Source organism: Corvus moneduloides, chromosome 24, assembly GCF_009650955.1.
Source record: "Corvus moneduloides isolate bCorMon1 chromosome 24, bCorMon1.pri, whole genome shotgun sequence".
Classification (NCBI taxonomy): Eukaryota; Metazoa; Chordata; class Aves; order Passeriformes; family Corvidae; genus Corvus; species Corvus moneduloides.
The window spans coordinates 2,782,432-2,798,148 of NC_045499.1; the positions used below are offsets into that span (position 1 = coordinate 2,782,432).

At 53.9% G+C, this 15,717-nt stretch overlaps 2 protein-coding genes across 6 annotated transcripts; both read right to left on the reverse strand.

Moving 5' to 3' along the window:
* Positions 1-462: 462 nt before the first annotated feature.
* On the reverse strand, positions 463-3,838 carry BCL2L14 (BCL2 like 14). Its single transcript, XM_032133524.1, has 5 exons — positions 3,013-3,838; positions 2,235-2,369; positions 1,710-1,771; positions 1,173-1,430; positions 463-931 (listed from the first exon to the last, which is right to left on the reverse strand). The coding sequence occupies exons 1-5, from the start codon at positions 3,836-3,838 to the stop codon at positions 887-889; spliced, it is 1,326 nt and encodes a 441-aa protein (XP_031989415.1). The 3' UTR covers positions 463-886.
* Positions 3,839-8,986: 5,148 nt separating this feature from the next.
* ETV7 (ETS variant transcription factor 7) lies at positions 8,987-15,504 on the reverse strand. 5 transcript variants are annotated; one of them, XR_004244402.1, is made up of 8 exons: positions 15,088-15,189; positions 13,122-13,239; positions 12,692-12,856; positions 12,305-12,412; positions 11,233-11,421; positions 10,813-10,955; positions 10,235-10,459; positions 8,987-9,911 (listed from the first exon to the last, which is right to left on the reverse strand). XR_004244402.1 is itself a non-coding variant. In XM_032133434.1 (8 exons), exons 1-8 carry the CDS (start codon positions 15,091-15,093, stop codon positions 9,800-9,802), a joined length of 942 nt encoding a protein of 313 aa, XP_031989325.1. In that variant the 5' UTR covers positions 15,094-15,189; the 3' UTR covers positions 8,987-9,799. The 5 variants fall into 5 exon arrangements, 3 of the variants coding, with proteins under 3 accessions (XP_031989325.1, XP_031989322.1, XP_031989323.1); XM_032133434.1 differs by having other exon boundaries at positions 10,359-10,459; XR_004244401.1 differs by lacking the exon at positions 13,122-13,239 and having other exon boundaries at positions 15,088-15,504.
* Between the last annotated feature and the right edge of the window lie 213 nt (positions 15,505-15,717).

Consider the following 15,717-nt stretch of genomic DNA (forward strand, 5'->3'; position numbering starts at 1 on the left):
GTGCCACCACACCGAGCCCTGGCAACTCCTCCCCACCAGCCCCAAGCTGCCTTAATCCGCGGCCCTACTTAGGGATCTGGGCAAAGATTAGCTGGAAACATTCCCAGTGTTTAGGGCTTAAATCGCTTTGACATTTCACATCTTCTTAGAGCTCATAGGTGAGACCCCGGCAGCTGTAAATCCCCTCAGTCCTTGAGGATGTTACAGCTCCTGCGCCGCTCGGGAATGAGCTTTACCCAGTTCTTGGTGTCAGATCAAGCTGCTTGGGGTAGTAAATCTCCTTCTGTTGGGAAGGGAAGGCCTATAAATCGTAAAGATGGCAGGACAACACCATGTATCTGCTCTGAGAGTCCCTTGTGCCACTCAGAATTTGGCTGGAAAGGAGCAGCCCACAGCAGCTGGAGCAAAGCAAACATTATTCCATCTATAACACAACACCCAGCAGACAAGCCTGGCTGGCATTTAGGCACCAATTTATTTGAGTTTCAGATTTTTTTTCCGAACTGGATTCTTGGCTGGTAGCAGAAACTACAAAAATTATGTTGTACATTCACAAATACATTTAGAAAAGCAGGCAAATAAATACATGTACACAAACAGCAACAACCTGTGAGGTTCAACACAAGCACTTGGCAGGAGCTAGAATACAAATACAGGGTGAAATCTGGGCTCTGTTTGATTTACAGACTCTTTGCCCCCAGCCAGGTGGGGTTTAAGCATTTCACACTGCTGGCACTGTCATGGGGGTTTTCCTTAAAATTAAGATTTTAAATCCACAGCTCAGAAGTTCCCCCCACATCCAGGTCACCATCAGGGATTGTCCTCCCACCACTAAATCTTCATTCTTGGGTTCCCAGGCGCCACAGGCCCTTCGCAGCAGCTGCTGTCAGTCTGGGCTGTCACAGTGGTCTGTCCTGAGCTTTTCTCTCTTCTGCTGAGACAGAAGGAAACATTTTTAGAATCATGGAATACTTTGGATTGAAAGGGACCTTTAAAGCCCATCCCGTTCCACCCCCTGCCACGGGCACGGACCCCTTCCACTACCCCAGGTTGCTCCAAGCCCTGCCCAGCCTGGCCTGGAACACTTCCACAAATGGGCAGCTGCAGCTTCCCTGGGCACTTGCCCTAACTTGCTGGGGGGACCTCAGCCCCAGGCTCACCCTCCTCCTTACCTGGATCATTTTGCCATAGGGCACAAAGGAATCCTCCAGGTAGCGGGTGCCGAAGCCCATGATCCTGTTCACTGCCTGGCTGCAGATCCCGGCCACCGTGGCGGTGAGATGGACCGTGTAGGCAAACTGGATCTCCTGGGGGTTGATGTTGGGCCTGCTGGCCGTCAGCTCCCTCTGCACGTAGGCGTCGGCCAGGTTCTTGAAGGAGCTGTAGGACATGTCCCTGAAGAACAGCTGCAGCCGCGCGTCCTCCCGCACCTGGGTGGGAGACAAGTGAGTGCACATCGTGAGGGAATGACTCCATGTGTCACCCTCGTGCTGACGCCTTCACTCCTCACCAGGACTGCAGCTGGTGGAGGACAGCCAGCCAGCCACGATCACACCCAGGCAAGGAATTAAAAGGTGCCATTTCCTTGATTTTACTGAGTGTTTCCCTGCCCTGGGGAAATCGACAGTGTTGCTGTATTTATTTTGCATCAGTGCAGAGCTTGGCCCAGATTCCCTCAGCCACATCCAGCTTCACAGCTCTCCTCTCACCTCTCTGTCCAGCTCATCTCCTACACTCCGGAGCAGGGCAACAATTTTCCTGATGGCTTCATCTGTAGAGAGAGACACCAGGTTATCTCCAGCCCTTTCTCCAAGCCTCACACATCCAGATGTGCTGTTTAGTCCCCAGGAAAATTTCCTTGAGCAATGATTATCCACCTCCATCCTTCCAAAACCCATTTCAACCTATTGCCAAGTGCCTTGTTACCCTTGTTACCCTCAGCCAGCAAAAATACTCTCCTGCCTCTGAATTTTGTCTTTTGTGTGGTCTAGTGGGAGGTGTCTCTGCCCATGGCAGGGCGGCTGGAATGTGATGTTCCTTAAAGTCCTTTCCAACCCAAAAACTATTCTGGGATTCTGTGAATTTCCTTCTCCCCCAATTAAACCCTGATGCTGAAAATCTCCCACAAAGTCTTCGTCCCGCTCTCGGGATCAGGGTTGAAGCAGGGTTGGATCCCATGCAGGCTCTGCAGGGGACAAGTCTCGTGCACGTTTGTTTTCAAGGCCAACACTCACCGACGCCGTCGGTGCCGGGGGGCTGTGGTGGCTCCCCACATCCTCCAGCTGTGCCCCCCCGGCTCTCGCCGCCCTGCACAATCAGCCCAATCTCCTCGGACACTTGTGTGTAGTACCCATCGGGCCTCTCCGCCTCTGTTGGGACACAAACACAGATCCAGAAGTGAGGATTGGGTTTGTTGGCAATTGACCAGCAGGGCACAGCAGCCACAGCAGCAACCAATGCCAGTGCCCAGCCCGGATCAGCGCATTCCGAGGTGAAGGCTGCGCTCCCTGAACCGTGACAGAGCTGCTGCGACCTGCCCCGAATCTGCCAAAGCGCCTCAGAAATCTCCTCGGCAGCATTTTGGAACGGGAAGAGCTGGGGTGGGGACGGGTGTCCCACAGGCTCTGCCGCGCCAGCTGCCCCCACTCGTCCCCAAGGTAAATCTCAAGCAGCTTAATGTTGGCCCTAGAGTGGCTTAGGATCTGATCTCAGGTCTCAAATGCAGGTTTAAACTAAAACACCCTTGGTTGCCAGAGGAGGAAATCTTGTGCTTGGGTGATTACTGCCAACAGCTGACTTGAGGTGACTGTGCTCAAAGCACGGGCAGAACGATCCTTCCTGGAGCAGCAGGTTGGGACTGGAATCTCCAAACCTATCCCAGGCTGAAGAAAACCCTGGGAGGGGTTAGAAAGCAGCACTAAACACGACGACTTTCCCCAAAGAAGCCCAGTGGAGTCGTGCTGGCAGCAGGGGTGGTTCAGGGCTGGGGTGGGGGTGAGGGTGAGGTCCCACCTGGCTGGGCTGGGGTCAGGACGTGCCGCAGGGGAAGGCAGCTGGGGTGCTTGCTCCTCGCCCCAGATCCGGGCTCTCCCCGCTCCTCCTCCCCATGCTTCTTCAGGGAGAAAACCTTCTTGAGACTGGGTTTCTTCTTCAGGGCCCTGCCCGACGTTGGGGATGTGCTTGAGTCTACTCTGTGTTTTCTGGCTCCTTCTGGTTTGGAGCCCTGAGGAGCTTTGACATCTTTCTCCTTTGCTTTTTTCCCTGCATTTTCCTTCTGGTCCTCAGGGCTCTTCTTGAAGAAGAGATTTAAGAAAGTTTTCAGCCAGGCTGGTTTTGAACCCGAATGTTGTGTTTTGCCCTGGGAAGAGTTTTTTGTGCTTTTCCTCTCGGGCTTCAGCCCCTCTTTAGGCACCTCCTGGGGAGCTTTGCTGTCATCATCCAAAGCCTCTTCCAGGTCTGGTGCTTTGAGTCTCTCCTCCTGCTCCTTCCTGGGGCTGGGTTTGGCACATGAGTACGTGCAGAAATCACTTTCTGACCGCTGTAGCCCATCCAGTTTCCTTCCTTGCCCTCTGTCTTTCTCCTGAAGGGTTTTTTTGCCCACCAGTGAGTTTTCATGGCAGCTCAGCGAGCGCTTGACGTAAATCTCCAGCACCTTCTTGGCCTCTCGCCTGTCCAGCGAGAGGATCTTGCCCGACGGCTGCATCCCCACATCCCACCGAGGCATCTCCGCCGCCGGAGCCCGCGTGTTGCTGTGGAGAAAAACAACATTTTCAGTCTGGTTTTTGCCTTCCCCAGGCCACTGCGCAGTCGGGTCAGGCCTGATGGGAACCTCCCCCATTCTGGCACCCAGGGGTGCTGTGGGTGTCTGGGGATGTTTATGCTCCTGGTTAATGATCAGTCACTTTTATGGTCGTTATCTGAGTGCTCCTGATGCAAACGGCCCACGTGGGGTTTTACAACCACAGACTCATCGATAAAGGAACCGAAACTGTGGAGAGGGGAGAGATGGGCTGGGCACGTCCCACAGGGGGAGCCTGGTCATCACCCAAGGGGTTTCATCCAGCAAGGACATCACCCAGACACCATCCCATTATCCCAGGGCAGCGTGTTCCCACCCTATGATGAAAAACAACACCCCAGGAGCACCCGATGAGCCGCACAACCCAGAATTTAGAGTATTTCCCCTTAAAGCATTGGCTGCTAAAAATCATTCCAGCCCCTGGAGAGGCCAAGGGATGTGGGCTCTTGCAAACGGTCTTGGTCACCTTGTGAGGACGCAGCTCTTCTGTGAGCTCCTACCAGCGCAGGGCTGTGAACGGAGCTCGGAGCGCCAATCCCTGCCTTTCCCATCACCCTTTTTCTCTACATTTACAAGCAAAATTCAACCAAAGACGCTGCTATTGGAAAACCAGAGGGCCATGATGGTGCCTCGTGCTGGTTTTACCTCCAAAACCAATTTCACCCTTCAAAGAACCAGACCCAAACCAGACTTCTCCACCACTGAACAGCACACGGGGAACCGGCACCGAAATCTGGCACCGAAATCTGGCACACTTGGCTGTACAAAGCACCCTGGAGCTGCGAATCAGCCTCTGCTCAGACCCAAAGATCATCATCACAACACACAGCACCCCCACCCACCCCACCTCGACCTGCTTTTGGGATCAGAAAGGCAAGTTCCCTTCATCCAAGCCAACACCAAAGCCCACCAAACACTCAATAATAAATCATTCCACTAAATTAAATCATGGCAAAGCCACAACCCTCATCCTGCTTCGATTGGTTCCAGTACATTGACCACTACACTGGTTATTTGCTGGTTTGGTTTTTACCTTTCCATCAGTTTTTCTGCCCCTTTGGACATAGGTCAAGATGAGCTCCTGGGCCACGGGTGCTGAGGGATCTCAGACTCTCCTGGGAGGTGCCTTTTTATACCTGAGGCTGAGTTAAGTCCTATTTTTAGCAGCCATTCAGGTAGGAGAGCAACCAACGCTTCCGCCTGGGATCCCCGCTATCACCGCCCTCGTGGCGTGAGTTTCACTGGAGGAGAAAACAATTTCCTTATGACAAGTAGCAGCAAAACAACATAAAATCACCTGTCACCTGGTGTAAGCACTGCCCTTTGAGACCGGCTATCTCAGGCAGCTGTTTGGCTTTGGGTTTGGTTTGGTTTGTTGTTTTTTACTGAGTGTGATACTGAGTGAGATGAAGCAAATAAAATAAATGGGCTCTTCTGGGTAATTTTTCTGAGGGGAAGTCACAACTTCTTCAGACAAGTGGGGTTTCAATGCAGGAAGCAGTGTCCTGCTTGCATCCCAGGAGCTCCCAGGCAGCTCTTATGGGACCAGAGACACTCTGGGACACGGCCCTGTCAGGTTGTTGCATCACACTGGGCACGGCTGGGCTGAAACATCCTGGAAACCCACCCTGGGGTCCCTCAGACAGCCCGTGCTTCCACCCTAAAACATGAACCAGCTCCTGCCCCAAACCGTTCCCACTCCCGCGGCTCCCACTCAGCCTCACCCAGGGATGGAAAATCTTCCACCAGGCAGATCTGCCCATCCCGACACCTACAAACTGCACCCGGGCCGGGCAAATCCGACGCCAAAGCTCCGTTTGGCCCACGGGCACCGCAGTGCCCCTCCCGCGGCTGTGGCATCCTCCGGCAGGTGCTTCCCACTGTTCCCCATCGCTGCTTTGCCACCTGATGGCGAAATTCCGCGCTGCAGCTCGCAGGGATGGGGCCGGACGCGGAGCTGCAGACGCGCAGGCTTTGGAAAACCCCTTTTTGGAAAACCCCTCGGGGAGATTTCCACCCGAGCAGCGCTGCACAGGCTGTGTTCAGCTGGAATGGTGTGCAGCCAAGGTGTCTCCTGGATAAAAATGCTCTTTTCCTGGTACAGAGTTCAGCTTGCAATCAGAACACGCCAGGATTATTTTCTTCTCTTTCTATAAACTCTCTGTGCTGTAATTTCCTATGACTGGGGGAGATTCAGACCACGTCCCTCCCTTTCTCTGGAGCCCACATGGCTGAATCAGAGTCTGGTATTGATTAGGAATTACCTGGCTCCGTTTTTCAGCATCCCCATCTACTGATAAATAATTAAACCCTCAGTGAGGAGCTCCAGGCTACTTCCCAGCTCCTGTCCACATCCTTCCACAAGCAAGTCTATTCCAGGGGGTGAGGAGGAGTTTCACAATCGATTTGGTTGGTTTTTCCCTCTGCAACATCCATAAAACAAAAAGCCACATCCACTCCGGCCATGGGGGGCAGTTTGGCCGTCTCCAGTTTGGAGCTCTTGCTACTGGAGATTACCCAAGGCTGAGTCCAAACACCATCCCTGCTCACAGAAGGCTCCTCATGATTCAGGTGGGAATCAGCACTGATTTATGGCCTCTTCCCAGAAGATGGGAGAGCCTAACTCCAGGAAAAATCTTCACCTGAAATGTGATTCAGGGCTGAGGTCTTTATCCGAGCTCAGATCCCCCCTAGGATTTGGGACATACTCAAACCTAATGGGAGAGAGGCACAAGAAAAAGATGGAAGAGACTGAGATAAACCAAAAGCCCACGACCAGAGTGGGGGCAAGAGATCTGGATCCAAACTTTTCATCCACTTTTCTTATCAGTGCTGGGAGAGAATGAGGAAGCTGGCAGGAAATGCAGTCGGGGGGAGGGAGCACACAGTGCTGGGGTTGGCATCTTCAGGCCAGTGATGTCAAGGGGAAAAGCAGAACTAAACCCATGGGAACACAGCAGGGGATAACCAGCTTCTGTGCCGGAAATTGCTTCAGAAGATGGAAAAAACCAAGGAGAGGCATTCCCCACATGGAGCTGCAAGGTGCAGAGGGCGACAGCAGGTCCAGAAGAAGGCAGGGGTCAAAGCACCCTAATTTCTCGGGAAAACACAGGCTGAGACTGGACATCAGGAAAACTCTGCAGGAGGCTGGGACAATCTCACACAGGTGTCTAGAGGGGTTGGGAATCACCACCCTTGGAGGTCTTCTAGGCTTCACCAGCCAAAGCCACAGCCAACCTGACCTGCTGTAGGAGGCCACTGTGTTTTATGTGGACCACAAAGGTCCCTTCGAGCCATCAACCAGCCACAAGCCATCAACAGCTACCTGGGCACAACAATACAGCAGTTGCAGACCTGATCCATGATGGGGGTGTTGAGGGGAACACCTGAACCATGGCAGGGGTGTTGAGGGCAGCCACTGCTCCCTGCACCAGCCAACACATGGCCTCAGAGGAAACCTCTCAGCCCAGCTGTGCAGTTCCTCTGATCCAAAAGGGGGGTGGGCATCAGCCCCCAAAGCAAATCCTCTTTTTCCTCCAGGCCTGGGCATGGTTTTAGCTGCTTCTCCCAGCAGATGAGCCATGTGCAATGCCCTGCCCCAAACACCAGCAGATGTGGGGCTGCTGAAGGGTGGCTGATGTTCTCCAGGGAATGAAGCACCTGGAAACCTTTGGGAAAGCCCACGTGAGACACCTGTTTGCATTTTACAGCCCCTGAACTCCAGCCATGCCGAAAGTCACAGGCAGGCGTGTGCTGTCCCTCCCACACCCCCACACCAAGCTCCCTGGCACAAGCAGCAGTTACTCCGTTGTTTACTGACAGGGATGGGTCTGTGTTCCAGGAAAGCCACAGCTTTACAGCCCTCCTGCCTCTGTTTGTCACAGGGAAAGACACATATTTCTCCAGGAGGTGCATGAAAGCTTCCTAGGAGAGTGGACAAAGCTCCTTATTCCAGCCCATCCTTGCAAAGGTGCCCTTGGACTGTCTCCCTCCAAGACCTCTCTGGAGCTGCTCAGGGCAGCACAAGGGGGGTTGAGGGCTTTTGGCAGCTTCCCAGCCAGGAAAGGAAATCCCCAGCCAAGCCCAGAGTGATCTTTAGTCATCACGGGAAAAACAGGTAAAGAGAGGTCGCCTCGCACACTCCCTGTGAGCACGGCACAAGGACCAGGGCCACCAACTGTCACCTGCTCCAACAGAGCAAACACACAGGTGGAAGAAGCGATGGGATCCTCAGGAGCTATCAGGGCTGTTTCTGTGGCAAGAAAGTGGAGTGGAAAGAGGAGATCAGGAAAAAGGCACCCCATGGGTGCCTATCCCAGGAGTGGCATGGGGCCAGGATTTTACAGTTCCCAAGGAAGGGGAGCTGCAGTCCCACCAAAGCTGAAGGATTTCACCCCCAGAAAGATTTGGTTTGGCTTTTCCCTGGGACAAAAAGTACCCTTTGTGGAGGGAAGGATGATGTTTGGGTGCTTCACTGCACCTTCCTGCTGTGGTGCATCCCCAGGCTGCACTAGGTGGGTGCTGGGGAACCTTTACCCTGCTCTCCTAGCAGGGATTGTTGGCCTCCCTTCCTAGCCAGGATCTCCCCCAGGCTGTGACCTTACACTCATTTGCCCCACCGGATCTTCTCATTTCCTTCTCCTCCACCACTCGAATTTTCAAGTACCTCTGTTTTGCCAGTGAGCTGGTGATTTTTTCTGGAAGTGAATCTCCTCAGCCATTTTCCAGAGATGTTGTACTGCTGCAGCTTTGCCCACCAGCCACCACCCATCCCACCACTGGGTGCTACTGCCCACTAGCATCTCCAGGTTGCAGCTGTGAAGCAGTTTTGCAGGAGCAAGGCCAGTTACAGCCAAAGAAAGGGACTGTAGTTTCAGGTTGGCAGTAACCAATTTTGGTGGAAACCTCATGGTGCAACCATGTGTTTGTGCTGTGCTCACCCATCAGCTGCTGAGCAGCTCAGACTGGTGACCTCTAGCTTAGGAGCTGCCAAAAGATGCTGGGGACAAGATCTGGGTGCCCACAGGAGCTGGTTTTAAATGAGGAAAGCTTGGATTTCCCAGTTTCAGACCTTCAAACAGCAAGAAGTAAGATTTTCAACCTTCCAGTCACAGCATTTTATTTCCTCTGTGGAAAGCAAAGTGAAAATAGTAGTGGGTATTTTCTGTTTTCACACACACACACACACACACACACACAGACACACAGACACAGACACACACACACAGACACTCTGCTCACTTCAGGTATTCCTGCTTCAAACTCAAAGCAAATAACCCCATATCTGACCATGAGTGGGGTCATATTCATTACTGGCTTTGTTTCTTTTCACATTATTTAATCAGCTAATTACAAAAATCATTACCTGGAGGGAAAGGAGTTAAAGTGAATACCAGCTTAGGGCAACCATGCAGCCTGGAGCTTCAGCCAGGCCTGATCCAGGCAGGTGTTTCAGCAACTCCTAACCTTAATCCCAAGAGCAACCTCCCAGGAGGCAGTGAGGTTCCAACGTGCACCATATCTGCAGCAGCAGTCCGTGTTCAAGTCGGGGCAATGGCTCAGGTTCAGAGCAGCACGTTCACACCTGGGGACAGCGCTCGCTGCCAAAGCAGCGCAGCCGATGCTCGGTCCGGAGCACGAGCTCTGCTCTGCTCAGCACATCTCACTGTAAGAACAGAGGGATCTTTTCCACAAGTTTAAACCTTAAAGGCAAGCATCAACATTTCAGAGCAAAAATACCACATTCCCTCCCCAAGGGCAGGAGAGAAACCAGCAGAAGACCAGCCCACGCGTTCACCTGCGCTTTTGGGGCTGGGGCACAGCCTCTGGGTGTGTTTTGCTAAGGAAGCCCCAGAGATGTCCCAGCTATGGCTCACGGCAGGGTGTGAAATCCAGGCCAGCCCTGTGGCCTTCAGTCCAGGAGAGGGAAGAGACACCAGCACTTCCCAGCAAAGCACAAGTCTCTCTGTGATGCACTGAAGTGAAACCTCCTAAGTTTTATTATGGTGAAACCTCCAGTGGGTCTTCCTTTGAATCTTCATGGTCCTCATTCTCCAGCTGCTCCAGTTTGCTGGATTTCTCATGGACAACCTCCCCAGGAGTCTTCAAAAACCTGAAATACGTTTTTGTGATGACTTTAAGGGCACGTCCAAACCCAGCCCCAAACCGGGCTGTAAACGATGGAGCCTTTGCCCTCAACGAGGCCGGGTTGGACAGGGCTTGGAGCAACACGGGAGAGTGGAAGGTGTCCCTGCCCGTGGCAGGGGGTGGAATGGGATGAGTTTTAAGGTGCCTCCAACCCAAACCATTCCAGGATTCTGTGATCAGCTGAGCTCTGGAGCTCAGAGGGGATTTGCCACCCTCAGGCTTTGCTGAGGATCCCAGGAAGCGCTGAGGTCCCAGCTGGCACAGGACAGAGCCTGGACACAAACTCACTGGGGTATGTGCAGGGGAGGATGTTGCTGGATGAAGCAGCTGCCAACATCTGGAGCTCATCATCTTCCCATGCCCCATCCATGCTGTCCCAGGCAGCTCCTTTCTCTGTTCTTCTTCACCTCACCTGAACAACAGCTTCTGCCCTGGCTCCTTTTTGATGATGTTGAGTTTGTAGTAGTGTCTGAGCGCTCGTGACATCTTCTCATAGGTCATGTTCATCCGGTTCTGGAAGGACAAAAGAATTGTGGGGTGTTGAGCAAAAGCAAGCAACAACACTTGGTTTGGGTCCGTGTGCAGCAGGACCACACATGGGACATTTGAGATGGCTTGGGGCATTGTGGGTCTGTAGTATGGGTCTCTAACTCAGACTGGCTTCATGGTTTGCTTTCCAGAGGATGAGAAAGTCCCTCTTTAACCACCAGGCTGGCATCTCTCACTAACCCTCCACCCACTGTGTCCCCCTCCCCAGTCCCTGAGCCATCAGCTCTGGGGAACAGGTCATGGAAGGGACATGCAGAAGCCCAGGGATGACAAATTTCGTTCTCAGGGATGACAAATTCGCTCTCGAATGCACTCACCTTGTGGTTGCCCCAGAGCTGGGCAAGCCCGTTTGGGTTGACGACCCGGAAGACCTTGGCGTCCTTGTCCTCCCACCTGATGTAGGGCTCGTAGCGGCGGTCGGACAGGAGCTGGTACACGTATTCCCACAGCAGCCTGCAGTCTGGGCAGGGGGGGATTAATGGCCACAGAGCTCCCACTGTGCTCCAGCGAGGGGGGCTCAGCAGCAGGATTGCACATTTAGCAGTGACAATAAATATGAGAAGAACCCAGAGCTCACGCACAGCACTTTCAGTGCAAGATCTCGGAACAATTACAATTTTTCAGGTGGGGAAACTGAGGTGGAAAAGCATGGAATGAAGGCAAGGGAGACAGATGGGCAGACAGGACAAAGCACCATCTCATTTCCCCAGGGAACAAGGCTATAAATTCATAATTACCTGCAATTTTCCCATCCACTGGGGCCGACAGAGTTGCAGGAAAAGAGCAGATGGCACCTGGACTGCAGCTACTCTCTGAGCTGTGGTGGGAGAGGTTCAGCGGCTGCGTGTGGCTGTGGAACGGGGGCTGCTCTGCACAGCCCAGCCATGAGGAAACAACTGGGGCAGCCTCTGCACTACGGTCTGTACCTGCAAAAAAACCCCTAATAAACTCCCTGTGGCACATTAGGGCAGGTCCCAGACCTTGCAAAGCCCTGAAACAGGAGGGGAGGGACAGCCCAGGGTGGTTCTCAGCCTGGTACCAGCCCAGGCAGAGGAGGAAGCTGCTGAGGAAAGCCTGGGATTTTCCTAAGGCAGGAGCAGCAGAAAGTCCAGGAGGGTTAGAGGAGATGCCAGGTAGGGTAAGGGTCAGATGCAGAAGAAAAACCGGAACAGGAAAATGCCCCAGAGCAGAGGCACCCCCTGGTAAACTGTTGTGGGGACTTAATGTACTAATTACCTTACACATGAACCAGCAGAAGAGCCCAGGAAAGTGCTGCCAGATCCACCTCCACACACATCCAGCCCCTGACACCAATCCAGTCCCACCCTAACTCCTACCTGGGCCTCCCAAGGGCACCAAGAAGCCTCACTGGCCCCCACCAGCCTCACTTGGGGCCTCTCCCCACCCCACCCACTGATCCAGAAGCTCTGTGTAAGCTCAGCCCCAGCTCCTCAGCCCTTTCCCAGCTATGTTGCAGGACTACTCTCCAGCAGGGCTGTGCCTCTGCCTGGCTGTTGACCCTCCCTGATCCAAATCTCAGTGTGCAGGCAGACTTCTTAGGGAAGACATAGCCTTGCCAGTTCGCCATGGACCCCCTGGAGCTGCCTAGCACTGGTTCTGACCTGCTGCATCCCTACAAACTTCCCAGATGATCTGGACTTGCTGGACCTGGTTGCCTCTCTCCGGTGGTGTGGGATGGTTTCAGCAGGCTGAGCTCCAATCCCAGGTGTGAGCAACCCACTGGGGCTGCAGGCAGGTTCTGCCTGATGGACACGGCTGTTTTCCCGGGATATTTTTCTCCCATCGTACCTTCCTCCGTGCTCCCAGCTTTCCTGAAGGGTGAGTTCAGCAAGGGGCTGCACACCAGAGCTCTTCTCTGAGTCTTAATGAACTGGAGTATTTCATAAAGCACATCCCCTGCAGGGAGGGAAACTCTGCTCAGATGACTTTGGACAATAGTCCCCCTCAGGTAATGTCGCTGAGATTCTGAACTACAGAGTATGGGGTTATTCCCCATCCCAAAGTATTTGTCTTGGGGTGGCTTTATGATGTGTATCCCCAGATGGACCAGAATAAGGAAGAGTTGTCCTCATCTCCAGCATAAAGCCTGGTCTGCTGGGACCCATCGAGCCTCTCTCAGCAGAGCACAGCTCGTGCTGGGATGATGCTCACAAACCCCCTTGCACTGGGTCTAACCTGAGCTCGGAGCTCGGTGTCTGAAGTCATCCTTGGTGAGGATGCACAAGGCTTTGCCGTTCATTTCGAACTTGCTCTCGTCAGTGGGCCGCAGGGAATATTCCTTCTCAGCCCATTGCAGCCAGTGGATCACGTCGTCCTTGCTCCACAGTGAGGGCTGGATTCCTGAAACCAGGAGCAGCCTCTGAAACAACTGTCCTCAAAACTGCTGAGTGGCAGGGTGGGGCTTCATCTCCCTCACCAAACTTTCCCTCTATATTGAGCACTCACAGGTCAAAAACACCACAAATAGAAAATGAACCCTGATGATGCTTTGTCCCCCTTGTCAGCAGGGAATGGTCCCTGGGTGGGACATCAAGGCTGCACCCCCCATGTCCCACCCATGGGAACTCCTTTTTGAGCACCACTGACTTGCTTAACCTCTACTCACTCAGCCTCCCTGGAAGCTTGAAGATCTCCCCAGTGCTGACGGGTGAGGGTCTGGCCTGGGATGGGGGTGGTAAGGACACTGCCACCACGGGGCTGGAAGAGCTGATGGCCACTTTGCCCTGGGGAGGAGATCAGATACATCAGTGGGGGGAAACACCCAGCTCTGGTCCTGCCTTTGCTTTGGAGATGCCTCCACCGGCTCCGGTATTTCCTAACTGGCTTCTCATAGCAGTGTGATGCGATGTGCTGTCTGCAGCTCTTCCATACATCTTCCTCACACTTTTCCTTATCCCAGCCCCAGAATGAGTCTCTGGTCGCCCAAGTCAGCATTAGTAGCAAGAGATCCCTCTCTTTCTACAGCTCCTTAGCAGAGGAACCTGCCCTCATTCAGGCTCTGGATGGGGGTCACCCATCCCCACTCCCCATGGCTGCAGAAGAAGATGGAGCCAAGACTGGCAGAGCCTGCAGTGCCTGTGCTGGCTCCCTGTTCCTGCAGCAACCTGTTGGATGCTCAAGGTTTTAGGAGAGCACTTCAGTTCTTTAGAGCTGTGAAAATAAAGCTGGCAATAGTGCTTTGACTTTGTCTTAAAAACACCATATGAAGAGAGGTCTCTCACTCTAGCCCCAGTGATCATCTGGGCATAAGTGGAAATGGCCATCCCATGGTTTAGGGAGATGCAAGCTCCTCTTGCTCACCGGCCATGGAGTTCCTGCCCCTCAAGAATTACTTCCCCCTCCCTCCCAGCCAGGGCATGTGAGCCACAAGGGAGCTCAGATCCTGCTTCCAGCTCCATCGAGATCTTGAAATATTACTGGCAGCCAAGCAGATAACGTTTCCCCTTAAAAATACATTAATGTGAATCCCAGCAATTTCTCAGCTTCACTCACTGGAAAATTAACAATTTTGCTGTCAAATGGTATTTTCTGAAGCAGTTACCAACTCTGAGCACTTCAGGCTCAAGCAGGCTTTTGGAAGTGATTTAGAGCAGCCACCCCTCGACTGTGTGTGCGGGCAGAGGAGCTGAGCCCTCTGAAACCAAGTCCACTGGTTCCTGTTGTCTCTTTTCTCCACTGAAGAATTCTACAGATGGAGCGAGGGTGAGGAGATGGGAGTTGGACACATCTTAAATGCAAAGCTGAAGCTCCCAAAATCAGGAGACCAGGAGACAGGAGCAATACACTGCATCACTCCAGGGAAAAATGCTTCCCTGGGAGTTACAGCAGGAGGAAGGCAGCAGGCTGCTGAGGGGGTTTCTTCAGCAGAAGCACAAGTTGGTGGTCACTGGGTGTCACTGGGTTGGATTTAGCAAAGCAAGCATGACACTACATGAAGAGAACAGTGAGACTCCAGAATAAACTCTGAGCAGGCTTGGCAGCAACGCAAACTGTCTTTCAGATTCATTCTAAGCAATAAGCTATGGGGAAAATAAAAGTGAAAGAAATTAGCAGTGTATTTTGTCTAGAACTATCTAAAAGTTATTTTAATTTTCTCCCATCAGTGTGACTCTCTTACAAACGAGATTTACAGTAAAACCAGAACAAATCTGGTATTTTTCTTGCTCCTAAAGGTTTCTAGGCCTTGAGATACATTCTGAATTTTTATTATCTTATACTGATTTTATGTTCTCGCTTTTATCCCTGCTTAGCTGCTTTCAGACATTTCTGAGACGGCTTTCCTTTGCTTCAGGAGGAAATACTGTCCTTGGGGGTGTTCGAGTGGGAACGTGAGAAAAAGGGGGGTGAAAAGGAAAAGGAACCCCAGATGTATGAGAGCAGCTTTTTGCTCAGAACCAAATGGGGGGAAGAGAGGCCGCCGGCTGTTCTGGGCTTTGTGAAGCCGTTTGGAGGCGGGATAGGGGGTCACCCCCCCGGGCATGAACTTCCAGCCCTAACTGAGGGGAGAAATCCCGGGGGGGAACGGAGAGGAGGGAGGACAAGGGCCCGGCCCGGGGCCGGGCGGCTCCTACCTGCATGGCCGGTGGCCGTGGGCGGCCGCTCCCCGCCCCGGTGCGAGCGGAGCCCGGCGCTGCCGCGGTGTCCGGAGCGCTCAGGTTCCGTCCCCGCGGCCGCTGCGGCGCGATCCTTGCGAGAACCGAAATCGAAACGAGCCGGAGCCCCGGGAGCCGGAGAGCGCCGGGGGCAGCGCCCGGGGCCGGGTCGTTCTCCCCCCGCCCCTCCCGGGGCCGTCACCCCGCGGCTCGGCCCGCTCCGCCCGGGAGATCCCGCTCCGCCCGGGACAGCACCGGGAAACCTCCTCAGCCTTGGGGGCTGAGCGCGGCCCCGGGGGCGGGCACGCGGCTGGAGGACGGACGGATCCCGGGACACGCCGGGAGCAGCTCCAGTATCGGGGTTCATCCTTTTTCTCCACCGGGCGCGGCCGGGCAGCGCTGCCGGGGCAGGGGGACTCGGGGGGGAAGGGGGAGAAGCTGCGCACCGGTCCCGGAGCACCGGGAGGCGGGCGCACACCTGGAGGGTGCCCACCTGCCCCCGCGCACACCCTGTGATGCGTAGACACACACGGTGCGGGGGTCTACCGGTGACTGGGAGGGACCGGGAGGCACAGGGATAGACTGGGAGGGGATTGGAGGGGCTTTGAA